The following is a 19834-nucleotide window of genomic DNA, read 5'->3' on the forward strand; positions in this document are numbered from 1 at the left end:
GACAGAAAGTTATACTTGTTGATGCTTGAGGATAAGCAATCCAGTAATATTTGGACAGAAATCCCCACCAACTGAAAGGAATTTCCTCCACAGGGGGCCTCCTGTATATGGAATTGGAGCCTTTAGATTTTTCACTCCAACAAATTAAATCATCCTTTATAGAGAAATTGCTTTAGCACATATTGGCAGATAAGGATAACATGAAACGGTCAACATAAAAATAAATAAATGAAGTCCATTTTCCCCTTGCACAGACTATGTATGAAACTGGAATATGACATGGAAATATTTCTTCCACAGACATATGGAGCATCAAAAATATGCTTTGATTCATTGTCTTTACAATCAACCAAAATTATATTATTTCCCAGGCTGCAGATTTGTTTGTGTTTTGCTCATATAATGCCTTTAATGACTTTTTGGAGCAGAAAAGTTGTTCAGATCAGATAGAACATGCATAAAGCATTCTGGACATTCTTTCTGCTGAACATTTGGAAGGTGGAGACACGGATAGTGGGTGGTGTCCCATATGCTGTCTTCACCTGTGTTTCTCAGCCTTGCAGTTTTAAGATATGTGGACTTCAGTTCCCAAAATTTACCAGCCAGCAAAAACAAAATTTTAAAATGTGATCTGGTAAGTCAGTGGTTCCCAAACTTGGCAACTTTAAGACTTGTGGACTTCAACTCCCAGAGCTGGCTGGAGAATTCTGGGAGTTGAAGTCCACAAGTCTTAAAGTTGCCAAGTTTGGGAACCACTGTGGTAAGTCTTCATTTAGAAAAATGACACAAAATTTGGGAAAATGTGGTTATTTTCTCTTCATTTTGAATTCTACTACATAATTTTTCCTTCTTTAGGAACAAGCAAGCAATGGTGCTTTGCTGTAATTTTTCAAGGTTATTACAGACCTACAAACCAGATGAGAGCTACAAACCAAAACTACCAGACTATGTGCATTATAGAATTAGCTTACATACTTGTATTTCTGTGAAGTTTTAGAGCTAACGGATTTATTTAAATATGTATAAAATGGATGGTTTGTTTTCCATAATAAATGGACTTTTCTTTTCTTTATTTATCATATAAGTCAGTTCAGCACAAAACATGTTTAATATAGTTAAAATCATTCCAGTAAAGTAGCAATTAGGGATTTAAGTACTAATTGGGAAAAAATAAAAAAAATAAGCACAATAATATTTCTTATGAGATTTTTTATCTAGTCAGTTACAGCCTTTGAACAACACACACACACACACACACACACACACGCAGTAAATATGATCCAGATTTCATTTGAATTGGTATAGTAGAGTAGAAGAAAAAGAAGGGGGCTTTGGTGTCCCCTTTGAGCTGGAGAGAACGATCAAATAATCTTTCTGCACTCCCATCTATTGGTTCTCTACTCAACCAAATACAGATTTCCACATATATGTTCTTCAGTCAGTGAGGAACATCTTGAAACATTCCTGGGAAGGAGAATTCCTCCTGTGATCTAGAAAGTGCATTTATCAACTATTTGTGCAAGTTACCTGGACTTAGTCCATTATTCCTGTTTATTTGTTTATTATTGTTTATTTATTCATTCCCACTAAATTGTTAGTATTCTGACAGAGGTCATGTGTCCCACTCATATAATCATTAATAGAATTAGGGATTGTGTCAAAACAGCTTTTATCGCATCACAAAAAATTGCAACCTGACATTTCCTTGTGATTCCAAGAATTCCATCACTCCACTACTTACAGTAACTATAAATGGCTTCTTTCTCCTCCCACTTTAGCTACTGTACAAACATATGTTATTAAATTCCTGACATCTGGGATTATAAATGATTTATAGTCCTAGGTTATCCCAGTCCTTATTATGCAAAGGATAGTGTGCTTATAAAATTCCACCTTAAAACTAATTAAATGTATCTGCAGCCAATTCTTTTGCTCAGACATCTTATCTAAACAGTGACACATAGCATTTGGAGCTAGTTATCCCACATCTGGAATCCAACTGTTACAGAGGGTTATAAAAAAAGTCAGCACAACGACATCATTTAAGCGTTTTGCAGCCAGAAGCTCAAGCAACATGGACCTTATTCTTCTCTGCATGTCCCTGCCACTATTCACAGTGGCATGGGGCCAATATGGGAACTATTACCATTCCTATGATGATTATAGGGCTAATGATGACTGGGTTAATTTGTACCGGCAGGGTTTCAACTTCCAATGCCCTCATGGGCAAGTGATTGTAGCTGTGAGGAGCATGTTCAGCAAGAAAGAAGGGTCTGATAGATTGTGGAATTATGCCTGTATGCCCACCCCAGATACACTTGGAGAGCCTACTGAATGTTGGTGGGAAGAAATCAACAGAGCTGGACTGCAATGGTAGGAAACCAAGTTTAAACTTAGATTCCTTGTCGTGTGTGATTAAGCTGATGCAATGTTTCAGGCGAGGGATACAAAACTGCATGTTAAAATCATAATAATGTGTTAAATTAGCATCATCAGATTTGTGTACTGTAGTGGTGATACCACTATTCATTTCTATATATAAAGCAGTTGTAACATTTTCTTTGTCTTCTGAGGTAAATGGAGTGTACTTATTGCATGAATTTCTAATTAAATTAACTAATTGTAAGTTCCTAAATTTATTGAATTTGTTCTAAAAGTTTTTCATCTTTCTAAGAAATTACGTTGATGACAGAAAGTTGAATTATTTTTGTTATTGTTTTTTGTGGGGAGAAGAAGAAAATGCTTGTCACGTAGTTATTCCCTTGTTTTGTTCAATTATTGGCTCTAGCCAAACATATTTCTGGAAGAACCAGTAGTACTTGCAAAACTTTTTAAAAAATAGCCAGACAAAAACATTATGGCAGAATAAAAATAATTCTGTATAAATATATATAAGAAATTATAGCTTTAATTATATCACAGTTAATTATCTGCAACAAATATTGTTCTGACAAACTGAATTTCAAAACATGGGGATAGCTGGTAGTAGTGGGGTTGAATCACAGATCTGGTTCATGTCTGGTTGTGACATCACAGGATAACAAATACTTATTTAATTGATGTTTAATAAACTTCAGTCTGAAGTTTTAAGTAACCATTCACATTTGAAAACCATGAAAAATTGTACATTCCAAGAAAATTTTCTGAGCAAAGATGTCTGTATGTGAACAATCATGTATGTGTCACTATTAAATACCTCTCTTAATCCCGAATGTTATCAGGTTTTTTTTTCCTTTAATTTTTGAAAACAAAAATTATTACATTTTTAAAATGTGTATACTTGCAAAGTTTGGATCCCAAGGATTTAGAATTAAATTATATATTTATTATTTATTTAATTATTATTTATCATTATTTATATAATATAATTATATATTTATAAATTTATTTATATGGAATTAAATTATAAATTATTAATGTGCAAAATATTTAAGAAAACACTGCAGGAATCAGCTATCTGTTTTAAAAAGAAACTGAGTGAAAACTGCTGGTTTTGCACAATATGCTTATTTGGTTAATATCCTGCCTTTGTTTTGTATTATTCAAGGCAATATATGTAATGTTCTCTCTTCCTATTTCCCCATCACAACAATCCTGTGAGGTAGATTGGGCTGAAAAAGAGAGTGGCTGGCCCTTATTCACCCAGATCACCTCTGTCATAAAGCTCAAGATTTCCTGGTTTCTTGGAAAGCACTTTAACCATTATCTGATATGACATTTTAAATTTATATACTAGTGAAATGTTCATTGTCATGACCTTTAACTGGGTGAAACATAGAACAACAGTCTTTGAAACAAGGTACCTCAAAAGGGCTAACTTACAGAATATGTCCAAAATCCCTTACTCCCAAAGGAATGAAATTTGGGGAAGTTATGGCTACTTTGAAGCGACTCAGTGCCTATGACGCTGAGCTTATCAGTCAAAAAGGTCGGCAGGTCAGTGGTTCGAATCCTTAGCGCCATGTAACAGAATGAGCTCCTGTTACTTGTCTCAGCTTCTGCCAACCTAGCAGTTTGAAAGCATGTAAAAATGCAAGTAGAAAAATAGGGACCACCTTTGATGGAAGATAACAGCATTCTCTGCACCTTCGGCGTTTAGTCATGCCGGCCACATGACCACTAAGACATCTTTGGACAGCGCTGGCTCATCAGCTTTGAAACGGAGATGAGCACTGCCCCCTAGAGTCAGGAATGACTAGCACATATGTGTGAGGGAAACTTTTACCTATGGCTACTTCAGTGCTTCTGAAGCAAATATATCCTTCCATTGGAGTAAATTTGACAGTGTACAGATGGCTTCAAGAGAAAGGAGATCCCCCTAGACTCTTCCTTACCAGTATAATATGGAATACCCCACCCCTCATCCCCCAAGAACTGATGTGGGATAGTCCTCACAGGCTTTTCAGCCAACTGAAATGTAATGCATAGCTTTAAGTGCTAACTATCTTGCCTGGGGTGTAGCATGAAATAGGAACTCCGACAAAGAAAAGAAACAACTAGTCTCTACTATGCTAATACACAAAAAGAACAGCTCATAGTGTTCCTGCAACAGCATTTTTTAATGTATTTTATTTAGTGGGGGACATAATTTAGAGGCCATTTTAGTCCTTAAAAATACTTAGAAATATCAACATTTGAGTTTCTAATTGTACCCACTTTGGAAATAACACAGACCAGTGTGGACTTCTTTCTGCCTGATGGAAATTTTCTACATCTGCTGAACTCACTAATTCCCCTGATTATTTGACATCTATAACAATGTCATTTATCATAGTAAAATCTGAAAAATTTGTTATCATGCCAAGTACTTATCAGACTAAGGAAGTTCTAGTTCACTTTGGCAAAGAACACCATACCTCATAGTCTTGTAGTCTACCTTTCCCACCTACCTCAGAATCCCAAAGTTAAATTCTTCATTACATTCTTGCCATAGTTATATGAGGAAGTTATTTGCGTGGAATCCTGTTTAGTCATACTTTTCTACATTTCTGATTATCAAAATGTTGAAATGTAAAATGCCATAAGAAACAATCTCACCATTGCTTAACATTTCAGGCTAAATGAAAACCTTTACAGTATCTAAATACAAAACATTTTCCCATCTGTTAACAATAGTATTTATGTTATATGCAGAAAATGCAGAAAAGAGTAAAAAAAAAGGAAAGAAAACATAAAAATATTATTTTTGCTTTTTTCTTTTGTTTAATTTTTTATTCTGAAATTATAATTCTTAATAAATACTATAAAAATAATAGTATATGTTTGCATATGTCTTGGGTTTGTTTACTGAAACTTATATTGATTTCGTGCCAAGGCTGCTAAGAAATCAGAGTGACAGTTTCTTTGGTTAAGGAAGATCTAGATGATGGTTCATTTAAAATGAAAAAAGATACAAACAAATTAAATATATGCAATAAATATTCACTTGTATCATTTTAGTTAGATGATATTTTTGAACAATTTATCCTCATAAAAACCTTGTAAACTAAGAAAGTAGCCAGGACTTCCAATGATTAATAAGAGATTGATTATTTCAGAGGCCTGTTCTGTCTCCATTATATCATCCTTTCCCCTATGGTTGACGCACAGCAAAGAAGTTCATTTTTGCCCTGAAAATCTGCTTAATTAGATATGATAGTGGAACATAAGTATTTCTATTGTGTCACCTTTAATTTTGTTTAAGAAAATCATAGAAACCTCAAAAACTTCCCTACTCTGAGTCAGATTTTTAATCCAACCATTCCAACCTATCAGCCTTGAAGGGCAACAGCTGTCTAGACTCTAGGATTTCAGGCCGGGATTCTGCCTGACTACTTGGCAATCTCAAGGACTGGATCTGGAGATTTCAGAATTGAAAGCCTATGTTCTACAGTTCTATTCTCATTATTGGAGATAATCAGAAGGCAATAAGAAGAATAAAAAAGTTTTGTTTTTATTTTAGCAGAAAACTGGATTTTCTGAGTGGACATTTTCTACTTGGTGAAAATTTCCATCTCACCTTGGTTTCTCCTCTTCCACGTGGCAAAATTAGCTACCAGCGCACTATAATATCTTCACAATGATTTTATTAAATTGATGTGGTCTTAAAGATGGCTTAACTGCTTATCTTCAAAGCAATCCTGGTTGTTTTTAATTGTTAAGGAGAAAAAAAGTACGACATAAGAACAATAAACTAGGGTGGTAAATGTTGATTTCTGTACTCCTTATTGTTTAACGGTGGGGAATTCTGATTGATTCCTGCTGAGTTCTCTACATCTGAAAGATAGCTGTGGTGAGGATAACCACAAGCCATTTTCAAAATAATTCCAAAGAGTGAAAACAGGGGCTTTAAGTGCCTGGAGAATATGCAGATATGCATCTGCATATCTATTTTTGTGCTTCCAAGTCGAACAGTGCAGAGGATGAAGCCAAGATTTTTATGCATTGCATTAAAAAAAAAAAAAAATGGAAGAAGAACATGGGTTGGCGTCTATTTCCCAAAAAACAAAAGAGGCTATAGCTTTTCAGGAAATACGAGTGTCAATATGAGGAAATATTTCACATGGTTAGAAATTTGACTTAGTAGACTTGTTAAAAATGAAATGGAGGAAGGGAGCAGGAAGAAAAAGTTGTACAGAGTTTCTTTATACTGGCCTTAGGGTGGTCACTTCCATTTTCTCAAAATAAAAAGAAATGCACATACTAATTTGTAGCTCAGATATAAATTTTAAAAAGATACACAAATGATATAACTTAAACAGAAAAAAAAAAACCAGATGAATGGACAGGTTCAACAGTCACAATTTTATCTCCTTTCTTATGCTTCTTTAAGAGAAAAATTATTTATGAGAATCTGGTCATTAGTAATTCTCATACTATGAACAGTTGCAGGAACTGGGCATGGCTAGTCTAGTGAAGAAAAGGACCAGGGGAGACATGATAGCAGTGTTCCAATATTTGAGGGGCTGCCACAGAGAAAAAGGGGTCAAGCTATTTTCCAAAGCACCTGAAGGCCAGACAAGGAATAATGGCTGGAAACTGAACAAGGAGAGATTCAACCTGGAAATAAGGAGTACTTATCTGACAGCAAGAGCAATCAACCAATGGAACAGCTTGTCTTCAGAAGTTGTGGGAGCTTCATCATTGGAAGCTTTTAAGAAGAGACTGGACTGGACAATAATGGTGTAGGGTCTGCTTGGACAGGGGATTAGACTATATGACGTACAAGGTCCCTTTCAACTCTCTTAATCTGTATCATTTGCCACTAGTTTCTATAATCTGCAAGGAAGGGCTTGTAGTTATGATTTTTATTTTCCTAATGTTTATCTGTTTTAAAATATGGGTTTCTCCCCCCCCTCCAGGTATCAAACATGTTCAAATAATGGGCTAGTGGCAGGATTCCAGAGCCAATATTTTCCATCTGTGCTTGATCGAGAGTGGCAGTTTTATTGTTGCCGCTACAGCCGGAGATGTCCATACTCATGTTGGTGAGTTCACAAAACTGAACTGTCTATCCATATTAATCCATATTATTGCAATTCAAGATCAGAAACTAGCTCTAGAAAACAATTTTCCAAGTCATTACATCTTCAGCAGACAAAATGGCAAAAACACAAAAGGAGGGGAAAATTGGCAGAGATGGACAATTCCAGAGAATATGCTCAAATCAATGAGATTATTTTGTACAATTCTGTCATTGATATGATTAAAATTACAATATAAATGCTAAGTTAGGCTTGGTATATTGTATGTGTGTACGTGCACACATACATGTTGTGGTTGCTTTAACTGTTCAGTTGTGTCTGACTCTTGGTGACTTTATAAACAAATGCTCTCCTTGCTACCTACTCTAAGCCTTAAAAAACCTGAAAATTCTAATTTTGCCAAAGTTGGTCATAGTTTGATTCATTTTGCATCATGGTTCCCACAAAGGATTTTCCATCCTAAGTAAAATTATAAATCTGACCATCTTTTCTTATAAAAAAAATCATTTCCTATTAATACAGCTGAGCTTGTTGATCAGAAAGGTTGGAAGTTCAGTGGTTTGATTCCCTAGCACCGCATAACAGAGTGGGCTCCCATTACTTGTCCCAGCTTCTGCCAACCTAGCAGTTTAAAAGCACGTAAAAATGCAAGTAGAAAAATAGGAACCACCTTTGGTGGGAAGATAACAGCGTTCCTTGCTCTTTCAGCATTTAATCATGCTGGCCACATGGCCACAGAGACATCTTTCAACAGCGCTTGCTCTTTGGCTTTGAAATGGAGATGAGCACCACCCCCTAGAGTCGGGATATATGTGCAAGGGGAACCTTTACCTTTACCTTATTAGTACAAGGTTTAAATAAGGTCCTTTAAATAATCCAAATTTGTCATTAAGGATATTTGCATAAGCAGACAGATGGGCTTGGAAGAACTAGGTGCAGATCAGATTACCCTGTGTTTACTGTAAGAAAAGGCAGCTTCAACGGAAGCCTTTTACAAATATTTTTCTTTTCAGTCTTATAGGAAAGATAAGTGTAGTCTTTTCTATGCAAGATGGATCCTAGCAAGTGTTAAGATAATAAAAGGATTCTCCAAAAACTGATAGCAAGATAAAAATACAAGAAATATAAAATCCAGTTATAAAATTATTAATAATTTTGACTTGCTAATTTACTATATACACATAAATTACACTTATAACTCATTCCAAACTGTTCAAGTAAGTTCACATTTCATAACATGTAATAAATCAATTTTATCTCTTCTTTGGTTGGTTTCATAGTATAATCATTTGTGGAACCCAGAAATGTTCTCTCTCCTTCTGGGTACATTTTTGTACATGGGTACATTTATCCATTTTATTGTAAAGCTGATTGAAATCATTCATTACTACAAAAATCTGTTTTGAATTCCTTTATTTTATTATCTGTCTCAAGATCACTCTACTGATCCCAGGTAAATGAAAGCATTTATTTTGTACTAAATTACTTTTGATGTTAGTGGGAGAGGTTGCTCCTTTGTAGGTAATTATGTCTACTCAGAAATAGTTCCAATGAATTGAGGAGAGGGTATTCTAAAATAATTATACATAGACAACTCTGCCAATTAGTCACCACTTTCTGAAACCTGCAGCAAATCACTCACAACATAAATTTGCAGTTTGATTGTTAATGCAGATGCACTAAAGAGAATCTATGATCCAAATTTTATCTATGCTGTTAAGAGGAACATTGACAAATTGTTCTTAAACTGATTGAACAAAGCCCATTCAAGTTACTTAGACAAATAGAACTATTTCTGTTACACTGTTAAAAACTGGAGTCCTGCCCCCCACCCTTTTTAAAGACAGTAAATCAGTGGTGGAATTCAAATAATTTAACATCCGATTCTCTGTCCTAATGACCAGCTGGGTAGGCAGGACTCAGTAGTCATGTGACCATGTGGGTATGGTCAACTCAACATCACTCAGGATGATGGGCGCTTTGCTTTAGCTGTTACAATGTAAGGGTTAACTGGAGAGGCAGTTTCTGTAAACAGGGCAATAAAGATTAGGCTAGAAACAACCGAAACAACACCAGGATGTTTCTTTCCTGCCTTCCTTACAGGAGTAGCCCTGTAAAGTGGAAAAAACAAAAGGAGATTTCTTCCAACAACCCGTTCTCCGAACTGCTTAGAAAGTTAACAACCGGTTCTCCCAAATAGGTGCGAACTGACTGAATCCCACCACTGCAGTAAATGCAGTAAAACATCTTTTGTGGTACTTATTTGTTTCAGCCATTCAGGAGCTGGGTAAAAACTTTCTTTCTCCCTGTGTAAAAACAAGCAATAATGTAGGAACTCCAGAAAGAAAACTACTGATTACAAACATGTTTCAACCATACTCCAAACCAGCAGCATTCTGCATATTGGATAAACATTATAAGCACTGTATTGCTGTGACATTTCTACAACAATAGCTGTATCATAAATTAGGAAGCCACACCTGGCAAATGCAAGAAAGCTGGTTGTTGTGTGTGTGCATTTTATGCTTTTAATTTGGAAGCAGCATACTTTTCTGAAAAGTAAGTGTGTTTAGGAGGATTTGCCAACAGAAAGGAAAGAGATTGGCAATCACTTTCCTGGCATGGAAAATTAGGAACCTGCAGCAGCAGGTGAATTGCCCAATGGGAGTGATGATTGCTGGCAGTCCAAACTGAACACCTGGTAACCATACTAAAGCATCCCAATCTGGACAGAACGTTCTTACAGGAACTTCGAGTCCATCTGGCATCATCAAAGGACTGGAGCAGTTAAGACAGCAACGAAAAAGTGCCCTTAAATCGTACATGAAGTATCAATGGTAGACTTAGGCTGTAGTTGACCTGAAGCCTTTATCTAACCATCTGTTAATCTTCATGAAGCTGTAGCGTGTATGAATTTGAATAAGCCTAGAGCTGGAAGATCAAGGAATCTTGTGTTATGTCCTCGACTTGCGACCGGCCGCAAGTCCTTGACATACGAACGACAGCCCGACTGTCAGCCCAGCAACCAAAGGCTTCCTAGAATGCTTCGAATGTTTCCTGATGGCTAATAACTACCACCAGCTTCCAGAGGATAGGAAATGCAGTTTTTTCCTCAGCTCTTGTGGGCACCACAAGAGCTCTCTCTTCACCGCTGGCTGTCCACGCCTTGTCGTGGGACACCTTGATTTCAAAACTAAAAAACCACTACACGCCAATGCCATCGCGCATTGCCCGCTGCTATGCATTTCGTCAGTGCGTCCAAAAGGACAGATAAACGGTTATCCAATTCCTACAATCACTACGCACTGCGGCAATCCAATGCGAGTTCCATGACCTCAATGACTCACTGGTAGAACAGTTTGTCTGTGGGGTCTGCGACATCCGCCTCAAGTGGAGGTTGCTAGCCCAGTGCTTCTTAACCAATAGGCGCAAGCCTCTGGTTGCTGGGCTGACCATCAGGCTGCAATTCGTATGTCGAGGACTTGCGGCCGGGCTCAAGTCCAGGACTTGGGACTGTTTGCAAGTCAAGGACATAACATCTTGAAACAAACTAACCCTCTGAACATTCTTCAAGGGTCAGATGATATATAACCGTATTTTTCGGACTAAAAGACGCACTGGAGTATAAGACACACCAAGATTTTGAAGAGGAAATTAAAAAAAAGTTTTTGCACTCTGCAGACTCCCAAAAGTGACCCATTTTTCGTGAAAACGGGCCCGTTTGTTGTTTTAAAAAAAGGGCACGATAGCCTTTAGGAGATTTATAGGGTGCTCCTGGGGGCTGGGGGGGCAAAAACAAGCAAAATATGCCCCATTCTTTGCTCAGTTTTGCCCTCCCCCAGCCCCCAGAAGCACTCTGGAAGCATCCTAATGGCTACGCATGACCATTTTTGCAAAGGGGGTGAGGTTTCAGGAGGCCAAAAATGCTGTATTCGGTGTATAAGATGCACCCAGATTTTCACCCTTTTTTGAGGGGAAAAGGTGCATCTTATACTCCGAAAAATATGGAATTCATTTAAGGTAACAATTGTGCATTATGAAAAGTAGTTTGTTAATATTATTGCTGAAGCCTATCATGAAGATCTCTGATTATTATGAAACAGGCGTTTGGGTTCTTTGGTGCTTATCACATTTTAAACACTGTACTTTTAGAAGATCTCTGCTAGGATGCACATTCAGGACAATCTAGCTCAGTGATGCCAAATACCACCTTCTTCCTTCCCAAGACACAAGCGAAACGATATATAACATACAGAATTGAAAATATTTTTTTTCAATTTGTCTTGTCCCTCAGAAAAAAAATGTCTATTGGAAGCAGCTCCAGGTTCATGAGGTCTTGAAACTTGGGAAATTCCCTTGTGTGGCCTTGCAGCTTCTAAAATGACTGGGAAAACACACCTCATTCTCACATAATTGTTGGAGGTTCTAGAGGCCTCATAGGAGCACCCCACATTCTTATGCAGCCTCTTCAGCTTCAGAAAATCTCAGAAAATTAAGCAAGAATGGGACATGGTGGCATGCGACCAAATACGACATGGCATGTAACATGTGTGTCATCTGTTTGCATTCCTCTATCTAGCAGCTACTTTTCTGGAAATTTTCAATAATGATATATTTTACATTAAATCCCTGTAAATCCAAGTGACTATTAGATCCATTACATAACTGAATTGTTCACCAAGTAATTTATGGATTGAGTTAAGATGTGCCCAAAAAAACCCCAAGGGCAAAATTAACCACTGCATTGTAATGATTTATACTAGCATTTTGTAAAAATAAAAATAAAAAAATAAAAATAGGCATCATAGTGATGTGGTGGTCTGTTTTATGGATTTCTCAGTCGACACTGATTTAGCCATTGTTTATTTAGAAAATAATTTTTTATGGACATAATATGAGAAACTTTTATGCACAATATTCTTTGGCTTTGTAGAAATGCCGAGCTTTGTGTGCACTGTGTTTATTCTTTTATCATAATTTATATTAGCTTTACATTTTATTATTACCGTATTTTCACCCATATAACCTGCCCATGCAAATAACCCGCCCACGCGAATAACCCGCAGATTTTCAAGATCGTGTAAAATGTTTTCCGTATACCCCGCCCACTCATATAACCCGCGACGAGTAAAGGAGAAGGGAAACTGCTGAGATCTGCCGCGAGGAAAGTGGTGGTCCCAAGCTCTCCCTTTACCGGTAATCAATCTGTGTAAAATATTTTTCGTATACCCCGCCCACTTTTATACCCCGCGAGGACGTGCTGTGTATGTAAAAACGCACATAACCCGCGGGTTATATGGGTGAAAATACGGTACTAGCCTTTCTTATATAATTAGAGTATTTGTAGTAAAAAAAAAATATCCATCTATAGCTGCTTATGAAATTCTTGCTGTTGCTATATAGCTTGACACTTAATGGAAGAAACAAAATGGGCAGATTTTGAAAAAAGCAGGAGGATGAGCCGGGAAACTAATTGTCATACAGTATTACCTTTGTTTCTGTTCCTCTCAAGTTCAGCTTCAAGGTTCCTTCAGTCAAGCTATTGTGTCAGTTTTCAGATTTGGATACCCATCTTTTGTTGTTGTTTGTTGTTGTTGTTGTTTGTTGTTGCAAAGGTGGAAAAACTTTGTTCAGGATTGCACTTAATGTGTCAGTGGATGTAATTTGAAATAATGGCTTATGCCAAATGATGAAAAGGTACAAATGTGTTCACAAGCTGTATTCCCACTATCACATGCCTGAGTCTGCCTTGACAAAGGACAAGCCATGGCAAAGCAGCACCTCAGGGGTTGCCACAAAGAAGGGGGTGTCAAGCAGAGGTGGATGCTACCGGTTTGCAGTAGCGGTATTTTGGCCTTGGTCGCAGAATCAGCAGCAACCCAGGCTGGCCACACCCCCAAACTGTTTTCCTGGTTGCCGCTGACATTCCCAGCATGGTTTTTAGTAATTTTTTCATATTCTGCACATGCGCAGAACAATTTACAGTCAACTGTGCATGTGCGCTTTGAACCGCGTGCGAAATGAACTGGCAATAACACTGGCAGCAACCCACCCCTGGAGTCAAACTTTTCTCCAAAGGGCAGGATAAGAAACAATGGATGGAAACTAATCAAGGAGAGAAGTAACCTAGAACTAAGAAGAAATTTCCTGACAGTTGGAACAATTAACCAGTGAAACAACTTGCCTCCAGAAGCTGTGAATTCTCCAACACTGGAAATTCTTAAGAAGAGATTGGGCAGCCATTTGTCTGAAATAGTATAGGGTTTCCTGCCTGAGCAAGGGTTGGACTAGAAGACCTCCAAGGTCCCATCCAACTCTGTTATTCTATTCCAATCTATTCTAATCTATTCTTTGTATCTGGAGACCTGGATAAGGGGAGATGAGCAGTGTGAAATTTTAATCAAATAAAGAACAAAGGTTTGCCTAGATTTTATTGCTCCTTTATGTATTGCAGAGGCAAGCTGAAAATTCCTGACATAGTATAATCAGTCTGAATTGTAAATAGTTAGAGTTCATTATATGGTGCTTTTTAAAATCTCCCCCCCCCCGCCCCCAAATGTTATTCTGCTATAACTAATACTTAGATAATGCATTGAAGGGTCTTTTGAAAAACAAGGAAAAAAGCAGAACATGTAATTAAATCACATACACTGGGTTTATGAAAAAGTAAACTTACCCAACAAAGTTGGTGCTTATATGCTTCATTATAGAGAAATATAGAGTAATTCTATTCTCTGTAATTGTTAGGAAGGCATAGACAGATAGACGCCACTGCACTGTGCTAACAAAATGAAATTTCACATTCTTAATTTCTGTTTGTTAACACTTTGGGCAAGTTACCATAAATTACAAGTTTTTTCCTATGTCATCTTATTGAACAGTATAAAGATATACAACTCTCTGGGGTGGTTGGTTTATGTGGAATTTTGTAGATTTTTTTAACATATGTGCCATGGGAACTGTCCAAAAATTGACCACTGTTCCTCAGGCAAGCTGGTAATGTTATATCCTGCTGACTCCTCTAACTTTTAAATATCTTGCTATACCCTTAATTTGTTTATTTCTCAACAAGTAAGAAGTAATGACTGTATCGACAGTAAGGAGCCATGGTGGCACAGTGGTTAGAATGTAAATGTTGCAGGATGGCTCTGCTCACTGCCAGGAGTTTGATCCTGACTGACTCAAGGTTGATTCAGTCTTCTGTCCTTCTAAGGTTGGTAAAATGAGGACCCAGATTGTTGAGGGCAATTTGCTAACTTTGTAAACTACATAGTAAAGTAATATGAAGCAGTATATAAATCTAACTGCCATTGCTAGTGCTAGTGCTAGTGCTATCTACCCACAGTTAGAATGTGGATGAAGCAATCCACAAAATGAAGATATGCTCAAAGATAATACAATGTAGATATTTCCAGTTTCATTATTTTTAATTTAAAAAAATTACAGTCAGATAAAATAAATATCCTAGTAGGCATCATGTTGTCTATTCATGAGGTAGAAGAATGAAACTGACCTACTGCAGAAAAGAGTTTTTACTATATCTCCCCATCATATCTTTGGGTAATAGATTAAAACACATCTTTCATAGGTTTAAACTATAACTATATATCTTTGGAAAATAGGTTAAAACATGGAAGGTTAAAACACAGATTGTCATCAAGCCAGCATAAGAAAGAAACTTGCTCCCTAATTACTGTATTACAACATCAAATTTAATCTCTGTTATTTTTTTAAAAAATGTGAGGGAAGGGTAAAATGTTTGAGGAGAAGTACTGAGGCATTCATTCCTCTCTAGAAGCCCTGATTGGCTGATAGCTCTCGGTCCTCCATTATTGTTTTTGAAGAGCAAATGTTGATGAATTCTCATTTTTACCTGAAGTATCCAAACATGCTAATAAATATGGAAATAGAATAATCTATATCCTTGATGGTGAACCTATGGTATGTGTGCCACAGGTGGCACGTGGAGTCATATCTGCCGACATGCGAGTCGTCAGCTGATTTTCAGCCTTCTGGAGCACCAGGGAGGCCATTTTCTCCCTCCCCAGCCTTCAGGAAAGCCTCCAGAGCCTAGGGAGGGTGAAAAATGAGCCCAATGGGCCTACTGTAAGTTCAGAAATGATCTGTTTCCTGCTTCCAGAGTGCCTCCAGGGGCCTGGGGGAGGCAGTTTCTGCCCTCCCAAGGCTTCGGGAAAGCCTCTGCAGCCTGGGTGTGTGTGAAAATGGCCTTCCCTAGCCTACCCTAGAGGAAATACCAAGCTCAGCTTGGGGGCGCACAGTTTGGCACACATGGGGAGGAGCGTGGGGGGTTGTGCGCATATGCGCATTTGGGGGCACTTTGCACTATGGGTGCTGGCACACACGTGTGCTGTTGCATGTGCATGCTCGCATTTTTGGCACCCAACAACAAAAAGGTTAGCCATCACTGATCTATACAATCACAATTGTATTTTAATTGTTGAAGCATGAAGCAATGCAAATATCAGTCATCTGGAATTCCATAAGAATAGGAATTAATAGGAATAAATACTTGAGTATTTAACTCTCATTGGTAAACTCATGTCAATTTTGGTCTATAAATCTAGCCTCTGATTCTCCCTATTCCTTTGAATTTCAAACCATGTCTGATTTGGATTAGGTACTCCTGGTCATTCTGAACACATCTGCTCTTTCTTGAATAGTATCTACTTTGCTCTGGACTTGCATACATTTCTGACCTATTTGGATTAAAAGCCAATTACTCTGAAAACAACTGCCTCAGGCTCATTCCAAAGTCTGACTCATATACAGTATAAGGGAAAAGGACAAACCTCTATGGATTGACAGATGAAATTTCTCCATAATCAAGATGGACACTGTATTCATACATTAGTTTTGAAGAGTATTGTATATAATATATAGCATTGCATTCGCTAAGAACTTAAAACTCCTTATTCTAGTTTTAATGAAAAACTCATTCCTTTAGCTAGCTATGAATGGTGACCTTAAAATACCACTTTAAAGATGACAAGTTAAGATTAAAGATCACATTCTGGAGAGAGAGAGAGAGAGAGAGAAGTTCCCTGAGGATGGGTTCCAGCATGAGTATGAAAGCTTGGAAGATGAGGCCTCTGGTCCCCGTGACTCAAATTGGACCCTATCACATTTTAAGATACATAATAGAAAATTAAACTGTCAAACTCATAGCTTTTTCTGTTTCCTGAGTCCCTTCCCAGATCCACAGGAATTGGTATCAACAGGAGAAGAATGGATGCCTAGGATACACTGACTTTTCTTTGGAGAAGCATTGGTAATTCATGATTTTAAAAAGAATTAATATTCTGACCAAGGATAGTCGCATTCTGTAATTAGAATTTTTAAAATAAAATTGAAACTTCTTTGAAAAAAGAGAGAAAGAACACTCTACTCTATTTGCTGAAGATTACTTAAGTGTTTTTCAGGTCATCTGAGTTTTATCAAACATGTGCTCAACTATCTGAATTGAGTCTTAACTATCAATGGGATTTGCAATGGACTATTATTACTGTACAAAATAGAGAAATGATTGTTATTTTCTTTTCCCTAACTTATAAGGATGACTTCAGAACATCCAGGGCACTATGGAGAAGATATGGACATGATGTTGTACACCTATGATCATTATATCCGGGGAGCAACTACAACATTCTCTGGTGTAGAAAGGTCAGGTTCAGAAATGCTGTTGAAAGCTGAATGTTTGCCTTAACACAAATGGATAATTGCACTGTGAAACATTTTTTTAAAAATGAAGATGAATAATTGCCTAGGGTGGTAGGAGCAATGGACCTACAGTAATGGAAAGCATGATGACTTTTCTGAGAGGCAGAATGATGATGAACCTTTAACAGTTTACAATTAGCTAGCAGTCAGACTTATATCTACCTCTTTTTACTTCACAACACTATCTTAATAGACTCTCTTTCAGTAATGGCAAATCTAAAACAAATACTTTTAAGTGTAGAAAGTGCTTAAGAACATTAGCAGGAAGAGGAGATTTTATTATGCATTAAATACTGATATTGTATAGCAATTCAAGATATTAATTTCAATATTTTTAAAATCTAGATCTACAATACTGTACTTATTTGACTGAATTGGCTTCTACACCTTTGGCAGAATTAAAGGAAGATTCCTTAAAAACTGAAGCAATTTAATGTAACAGTTTGAAGTTGTAAGATCAAAAGAAATTAATTCCTGATATTTTGCTGTAAACTTTTAGAAAGGATGACCTTGCTTGTTTCATTTATGTTATAATGAAATAATCAATTTATGACAGGACTCGTTCATGACCATACTTTACGTCTGAGAACAAAAGGAAACAACATCAAGCAAAGCAAACTGTACATTTGCTTTCAGAGTAGTTTGAACATTCTTGAGATAAAAAGCAATTCAGATTGATAGACAATCAATACTGTGGTAAATCATTCTTTTTGGGGTGTGCCTTCAAGGGATGACCCCCTGGCAACTGCCTGGATGAGTCCCTGCAGTGGTCTTGGAAATATTTTCTGAAGTAGTTTGTCATTGTCTCTTTCCTAGGGTTGAGAGATAGTGACTGCTCCAAAGTCACTTGGCTGACTTTGTGCCTAGATTCAAATTCATATTTTCCCAGGTTGTAGCCTGGTGGCTTTAACCATTCACCAAACTGGCTCCACTTAATCATTGCATCTGAGCTAAAGGAATATAGCTGTAAAATCTGCTCATTTTTAATAATGGAAAATTTGTTTCTCCCTCTTTTTCAATGCAACATGTTTTGCTTTAATTTGTTTCTAAGCAGTATTGAGTATGGATAAAATTGCATTTTGGGAAAATTCTATGAGACCATCCAAAACAAAAAAATAAATTATAGCAATTTTGTTTAGGCTCAAGTATTTCAAAGTCACGCTTCAGACCTTGTTAAAGGAAGGAAAGAATAAATATTTATTTATGGCTGTTTTTCTTTTGCTAGAAAACCATAGTTCATTTTAAAAAATCTAATGTAAATAAATCTAAATCAGAATCTTAACATATTTGGTATTGTCTTCCTATTTGCAATGTATTAAACCTTATTTTTTATTTATTTTCCTTTGCAGAGATCGTCAGTGGAAATTTATTGTCTGCAGGATGACAAATTTTGATTGTCAATTTCAAAATGCTTAAAAATTCTGAATATATGCTACACTTCAGAGTTAAAGGGAAAAAAGACAAAAAAGTCAATTCAGTAATAAATGCATTAACCTCTTACAGAGGTTTGACTCTTATATTCCAAAAAGCCTAGTAAGTACAATATTGACTTCAGCTTTTCTTTCTGTAGGTGAATTCATAGGTGAATTTTTAATTAGAGAATAGATTTCCTGCCTTTGGTCTCATAATCTCTGCAGAGCCTTTGTGCAAAGTACTTGAATTTCCATTGCTTTCCATTCACATGCCTGGTCAGCTGCAACTGCAGAATCAATGTTAATTTGGGAGTATGCGTGGCCAGTCACTCTTACCATAATAGTGGAACTTTTACCCTTATGCTGATGTCAATTCTCACATGTATCACTACTATTAACTGGGCATATGCGCAGCTGCTGGGCAGAGGGCAGTCTTTGAAAAAACTGCAGTTCATTCTCCTGATTTTTTTAAACAGTTACAGGTAGATGCTTATTTGTTTAAACTTGGATAAAGTGACTTCCTTTATTATTTAGTTCCTCTGCACAAATACAGCTTGGTTTGGCATAGCAATTTTATATCCACTGCATCCGCTTTCTTACTTCAAAAGATCTCTTTATTCATATTTGTTCACTCTGTTGAGATTAGCAAAAAAAAATTGCAAGCCATATTATTATTATATTGTATCCATGTTAATAGCAAGGCTGGTTGGTAGCAGTCACTTTTAAAGATTGTTCACTTACATGTTTAATGCTTTGAGTGTTTTACACTTCAAGTGAAATAAAGTACATTCTGAGGACCATAGTATCTCCATTTTGAATGGTATCAGATTATTTTTATTAACTGTTATGTATCTGTGTTGTTTCTCTTGTAATTGGGGACTATAATGAATGCTAGAATATTAAAGACTCATGGAAAAGAGCAATAGCAATTGTCTAATTTGTACAAAAACTGATTCTATTCCAGTGGCTTTTGCATTGTAGCTCAAATGTGAATATGATTTTGTTGAACATTGTTTAAAGCTTAACTATGAAGGCAGTCACTGAGGAATAATGGTAAAAGGGAGTTACTTAAGAATCATATAAACAAATGCTATGCAATTTATTCTAAATACTGGTATCTATTATTCAAGTATATTATGAATTACTACAATTAAATGAATAAAATAAATAAAATTATATGACAGTTCAGTAGCTTTTAAACAGTTTTCAGCAATTGTTTGT

The 19834-nt window shown here is 36.6% G+C and overlaps 1 protein-coding gene across 1 annotated transcript; it reads left to right on the forward strand.

Moving 5' to 3' along the window:
- Nucleotides 1-2005: 2005 nt before the first annotated feature.
- On the forward strand, nucleotides 2006-19532 carry DPT (dermatopontin). The gene is made up of 4 exons (XM_032219228.1): nucleotides 2006-2373; nucleotides 7341-7466; nucleotides 17037-17144; nucleotides 18551-19532. The coding sequence occupies exons 1-4, from the start codon at nucleotides 2075-2077 to the stop codon at nucleotides 18615-18617; spliced, it is 600 nt and encodes a 199-aa protein (XP_032075119.1). The 5' UTR covers nucleotides 2006-2074; the 3' UTR covers nucleotides 18618-19532.
- The last annotated feature ends 302 nt before the right edge of the window (nucleotides 19533-19834 follow it).

Source organism: Thamnophis elegans, chromosome 6, assembly GCF_009769535.1.
Source record: "Thamnophis elegans isolate rThaEle1 chromosome 6, rThaEle1.pri, whole genome shotgun sequence".
In the NCBI taxonomy this organism is placed as follows: Eukaryota; Metazoa; Chordata; class Lepidosauria; order Squamata; family Colubridae; genus Thamnophis; species Thamnophis elegans.

Excerpts from the sequence above, each read along its gene's own strand:
- DPT (XM_032219228.1), top strand. The coding sequence starts at position 2,075 with ATGGACCTTATTCTTCTCTGCATGTCCCTGCCACTATTCACAGTGGCA. Across the intron at positions 2,374-7,340 it reads AACAGAGCTGGACTGCAATG|GTATCAAACATGTTCAAATA; the intron begins GTAGGAAACCAA and ends CCCCCCCTCCAG. Across the intron at positions 7,467-17,036 it reads AGATGTCCATACTCATGTTG|GATGACTTCAGAACATCCAG; the intron begins GTGAGTTCACAA and ends CTAACTTATAAG.